Source organism: Charadrius vociferus, unplaced genomic scaffold (genome assembly GCF_000708025.1).
Source record: "Charadrius vociferus isolate BGI_N301 unplaced genomic scaffold, ASM70802v2 scaffold1041, whole genome shotgun sequence".
Taxonomy (NCBI): Eukaryota; Metazoa; Chordata; class Aves; order Charadriiformes; family Charadriidae; genus Charadrius; species Charadrius vociferus.
The window spans coordinates 1,407,334-1,412,497 of NW_009646843.1; the positions used below are offsets into that span (position 1 = coordinate 1,407,334).

At 63.9% G+C, this 5,164-nt stretch overlaps 1 protein-coding gene across 1 annotated transcript in view; it reads right to left on the reverse strand.

Annotated features, from left to right (window-relative positions):
• HK3 (hexokinase 3 (white cell)) overlaps positions 1–5,163 on the reverse strand; it is a 5,377-nt gene extending 214 nt beyond the window's left edge. Inside the window, exons 1-19 of the mRNA XM_009893647.1 lie at positions 4,979–5,163; positions 4,809–4,863; positions 4,569–4,731; positions 4,095–4,243; positions 3,824–3,943; positions 3,617–3,712; positions 3,432–3,531; positions 3,163–3,346; positions 2,837–2,992; positions 2,486–2,719; positions 2,092–2,396; positions 1,875–2,014; positions 1,610–1,729; positions 1,426–1,521; positions 1,203–1,302; positions 897–1,080; positions 664–819; positions 238–471; positions 5–111 (exon numbers count right to left, since the gene is read on the reverse strand). Of these exons, the coding sequence (XP_009891949.1) occupies positions 5–111; positions 238–471; positions 664–819; positions 897–1,080; positions 1,203–1,302; positions 1,426–1,521; positions 1,610–1,729; positions 1,875–2,014; positions 2,092–2,396; positions 2,486–2,719; positions 2,837–2,992; positions 3,163–3,346; positions 3,432–3,531; positions 3,617–3,712; positions 3,824–3,943; positions 4,095–4,243; positions 4,569–4,731; positions 4,809–4,863; positions 4,979–5,163 (2,884 nt within the window). The remainder of the gene's footprint in view (positions 1–4; positions 112–237; positions 472–663; positions 820–896; positions 1,081–1,202; positions 1,303–1,425; positions 1,522–1,609; positions 1,730–1,874; positions 2,015–2,091; positions 2,397–2,485; positions 2,720–2,836; positions 2,993–3,162; positions 3,347–3,431; positions 3,532–3,616; positions 3,713–3,823; positions 3,944–4,094; positions 4,244–4,568; positions 4,732–4,808; positions 4,864–4,978) is intronic.
• Between the last annotated feature and the right edge of the window lies 1 nt (position 5,164).

The following is a 5,164-nucleotide window of genomic DNA, read 5'->3' on the forward strand; positions in this document are numbered from 1 at the left end:
TCGCCTGCCACAAGCGCAGCCCCTTTCCCGGAGCCGTCCTCCGACTGCAGGAAGGTGACGGTGCAGTTGGGCGCCAGGTCCCGCAGCATCTGCTGGAGGTGCTGGGAGAAGCTGGGGGAAATGGGAGGAGAGGGTGAAGGCTGGTGTCGCCCACCCCGGCCACTCCACGGCTCTCCCAAACCCCTGCCGTAGGGCATGGGTCCTCGGTGGGTGCTTGTCTCCCCCTGCCCCACTCACCGTGGGTGCAACTTGTACAAGGTGCCGTCCACCCCCACGGTGACAGCCAGCTGGGCCAGGCCCCGGTTCTCCCTCATCTTCTCCACCACAGCAGCCAGGCCGGCGGCGCAGAGCTGAGCTGCCCGCAGGGACACGGTCTGGCATACCTCCCGCACCAGCACGCTGTCCTCGAAGCTGGCCTGGAGCTCCAGATCCTGCAGGATGGAACGTACCTGCCGCAGGCCCAGCCCATCGCTGTCCCAGACCAGGGGCACTGTTAGAACCACTGTTCCCATCACCGTCCCCATCACCATCCCCATCCCACAGACTGGAGGTGGCACCACCCTGCATGTGCCCTCCCAGTGTGGCGTGCCCCCCACCACACAGGGCTCTGGTTTCACACCCCCCTCCCCGGGCTAAGGGAACCCACTGGAGCCCAGCACTCACATCTCGATGGTGGAGAGGAACTTGGTCTGGAAGATGTCCCTGGTCTGAAGTTTGGGGCAGGGCTTGCCGTGGAACAGGAGCTTTTTCTCCACCAGTGTCAGCAGGATGTGGCGCACGATCTCGCCCAGGTACATGCCACTGATGAGCTTCTCAAACCTACCCCAGAAACAGCCTTAGCCAGGCACAGCCTCCCCCTGCCCCTGTCCCCTTCCCGCCCCGGGGCCCTCACCCACCTCTGCTTGCCCGGGTTGATTGTTTTCTCATCCACCAGCCGGTCAAAGTCGGTGAAGATGTCATCCAAGCAGCCGTTGTCCCCGAAGGCCCCCCACTCCATGTTGATGCACATGCGGCCCTGCTCCCCCTCCACGGTGCCCACATTCTGCATCTCCTCCATGTAGCAGGCATTGGTCCCTGTCCCTGCGGGTGCCATGCTGGTGTCACCACCACAGCCCCAGCAGAGCCTGACACCCTACAGCCATGCTGGGCAGGCTGGGGTGATGGTGAGGGAATGGGAGACCCCTGGGAGAGGTGGTCCTCACCCACGATGAGGCCGATTTCACATTTAGGGTCATCATAGCCACAGGACATCATGGTTCCCACTGTGTCGTTGACCACAGCCACCACCTTCAGCGCTAAGTGCTGCCAAATCGGAGATGGGGACACATGCGGCTTAGTGGCACCCAGATGGCTCCTGGAGCTGGCACCGCCTGGGTGCAGGGTGGCACCATGGGGACAGGTGACGGGCCCTCAGTCCTTGCCTACCTGTTTGCGCTGGGCAGCTTCCCGCAGCAGCTGAACCACGTCCTGTCCCACACAGCCCGAGGCACTGAAGCCTTTTGTCCAGCTCAGCAGCACTGCCTGCAGGAGAGGCAGGAGCAGGGGCTGGGCAGCTGCTTTGCACCCCAGCACCCTCCCAGTTCCCCTGGGGCCAGAGCCATCCCCTCACCTTATCCAGGCCCAGCTGCTGGCAGGGGAAGGAGAAGATGAAGCCGAGCGGCAGGACCTGCTCCATCAGGTTCTGCTTCAGCTGGAAGTCCATGATGCACTCGATGATGTGATCGAAGAGCTGTGGAGAGCAGCCATGGTCTCAGGGGCCAAGCTGGGGCAATGCCGTGGGGGTCTCCCAGCCCCCTCCTGGGCCTGTGGGCAGCGAGAGAGGAGGCGATTCCCACCCCTCGCCCCATCCCTCATCCACGGGTCCTCAGCCTCACCGCCTCGCCAGTGCCCTGTGTGATGGCAGTCGGAATGACGTAGATCTCGTTGGCCATGCGGATGCCATCCTGTGCCACGCGTACCACCAGCACCCGGAAATTGGTCCCCCCCAGGTCCAATGCCAGGAATTCGCCTCGCTCTGCAGGGAGCCAGCACAGGGCATCAGCAGTGCCACCACCTCCGCAGCACCTCCTTCCCCAGGTCTCCAGCCCTCACCGGTGCCATCGGGTGTGCCACAGACATAGGTGGGCAGCATGCGGACGGAAGCATTGGCATTGGTCTCCCGGCCCAGCCCCAGCTCCATCTCTCGTCTCATCAGCGCCTGGACACGCTGCAGGTCGGCGCGGCTGAGCCGCAGCGGGGCCAGCAACTGGTCCACCTCACGGCGGTGGGCTGCCAGGCGCAAAGCCACCGCAGTCACCATGGCCGCCCCCTTCCCGGTCCCATCTACCGAGGGCAGGAGGGTGGCCATGCACTCAGGGGCTAGCAGCGCGATCACACTGTGCAGGATCTCCCCAAACCTGCCAGATGAAGAAGAAAATGGCGAGGGTTGGACATGATGCATCCTACTAGGGTGGGACCTCATCCAGAGCCCCATGTCCCTCCTCACCTGGTGTGGCCCCGGTACAATTCGCCATCCACCGCTACATTGACCACCAACCGCTCCAGCTCCCGGCTCTGGCACATGTGGCTGAGGATGGCAGCCAGCCCGGCACCGCAAAGTGCGGCGGCACGGCTCACGACGGCCCGGCAGATCTGCTGCAACCGGCAGCAATCCCGCTCACTTGGCCGCAGCCCCAAAGCCTCCAGTGCCGTCCTCGCCTTGGTCATGCCTTCCTCATTGCTGCAAGGGAGAGCACAGCAGTGGCTTATGGGGCCACCAGCTTGCAGCTGGGGGCACCCACCTGTCACACACACCCCTCCTCCCACCCACAGCAGCTTCTGGTCGCCAAACACTCACTCGATGATCTCCAGGACTTGCTGGGTCTTGAGCACACCTTTGGTTCCCAGGACGGTGGCACTGCTCCCAATGAAGAGTGCTTTCTCTGCAGCCAGGGCGGTCAGCACGTGCCGGACGATCTCCCCCAGGTACAGGCCGCCCACCAGCTTCTCAAACCTGCATGCAGCCCAAGCAGGAGTCAACCATCCCCCCCCAGCACCCCTCAGCCCTTTGAGAGCACCCAGGAGCATCACAGGGGGCCATGTGCTCCTGTTGGTGAGGCCTGATGTGCTCAGGGATGGATGGGGAGCCCCGGGGACCCTGCCCTCGCTGGGGTATTGGAGCACCTTTTCTTCCCAGGGTTGGAGGATTCCTGGTCCACGCGCTGGTCATAGGGGGTCAGGATGTCATTCAGTGTGCCATCATCCCCGAAGCAGCCCCACTCAGTGTTGACACACATCCGCCCACTGGTCTCCTCTGCCATCTCCACCTGCTGTGCTTCGGCCATGAAGCAGCTGTTGGTGCCCTTGTCTGTGGGGAGCGATGGGGTTGAGCACTGGTGCAGCCCATCCCGCCAGCAGCCACCACCCTGCCACACAGGATGCCTGCTGCTCACCCACGATCAAGGCGACCTCACAGGGTTTCTCCCTCATGCTGCTGGACATCATGGTGCCCACAGTATCATTCACTAGGGCAACAACTTCCACGTGGGAGAGCTGGCCAGGGGACAAAGCGAGAGCATCGTCAGCCCCTCCATGGGGTAGCCCCCAGCCAGGTCCCCCCAACCCCACCATCCCCCACCTGCTGCTTGTTGATGGCTGACTGCAGCAACTGCACAACGTCCTTCCCCTCCACATCACTGCAGCTGAAGCCCTTGGACCAGGAGATGAGTTCGGCCTGTGGAGAGCACATAGCCAAGCTGATGGCCTCCATCACCGGGCCAGCTCTGCTCCCCAGTGACGACATGCTGGGGAAGAGGCAGCTGCAGGACAGGGTTGTCCAACTCACCTTGTCCAGCCGTGTCTGCCTGCAGCTGAAGGGGAAGACGAAGCCTAAGGGGAGGTGATGCTGGGGGCTGCTGATGCCAGCCAGGAACTGGCGCAGACATTGTGCAATGAAGTCAAAGAGCTGCAAAGGCACGGCCAGGGTGACCAGCTGCTCCCCCTTACCCAGCACCCAGGCTGCGGGAGGCAGCCCAGAGCCCCAGCACCGGCCCGGAGCCCTGCCGAGCCTCTGTGGTGGCCAGCACTAGCCACCCTCCGCCATGGCCTCCTCATACCGCTTCCCCCTTGCCCTCCATGATGTCCCCTGGCATGTCGAAGATCCTGTTCGTCACTTGGGGGCTCTGGTTCCCGTCGCCCTGGAGGCTCATCCACAGGGTCTGGACATGGCTCTGGCACAGCTCCACCACTAGCAAGTTACCCTCCTCTACAGGGGAGCAGAGGTGGTGTCAGGCAGAGACCTGCCCCGTGGCAGAACCCCTAAATCTGCTCCTCACCCTCTTCCAGGGACAGTCACTCACTCATGGGGGAGGCTCCTGAGAGCCTGAGACCACCACAGGGGCCAAGGGAGCTGGCTCCTGGCCTCTGCCCCTGCACTGGGGGCTGGCAGGAGCAGCGCAAGGGCAGCATATGGACCCCGTAACTGGCCGGAGACTGGTGCACTCCTCCCCAGCACTGCCAAGGCCACATCCAGCAAGGCATGCAGGGCTGCAGGTAGCAGAGCAGCCCAGCCCTGGGCTGGGCTGTCTTACCGGTGCCATCAGGTGTGGAGCAGATGTAGGTGGGCAGCATCCGCACGTTGGCCTGTGCATGCGTCTGACGGCTCAGCCCCTTGCGCATGGCCTGCAGCATGTGGCCCTTCACCGCCTGCAGCATCTCCAGTGGGATGGTGAGAGCCAGCAGGGCTCGTTGTACCTGGGGACAGCTCGTTAGGGCAGGTCTGAAGGGCAGGGGACGCCTCTTGCTGGGTGTGGGGCAGGGATGAGCCTTACCGGTGTGCAGGCGGGACCATCATTCCGCTGGCCCAGTTGATGGCTCACTGGGGACCTGCATGGAGGGAGGTGGCGTGTCACCCGCTGAGCCCCAGCCCACAGGAGGACAGGGCAGAGACCTGCCCGGGCCCCAGCACACAAGCAGGCCCATCCCTGGCTCTGCCTCCCACCTCCCCTCTCCCTCCCTGCTCCACGGGGCCATGGTGTCAACAGCATCGTCACTTGGCAGTGTCCTTCCACTGCAATCACGACCCATCAGCCGGGGGTAGAGGGGGCAGCTGTGCCCCACGACGGCGAAGGTGCTCAGGCCGTCCTCGGGGGCTGCGGGAGAAGGGGGCTGCCCCTGCCTGGCCATG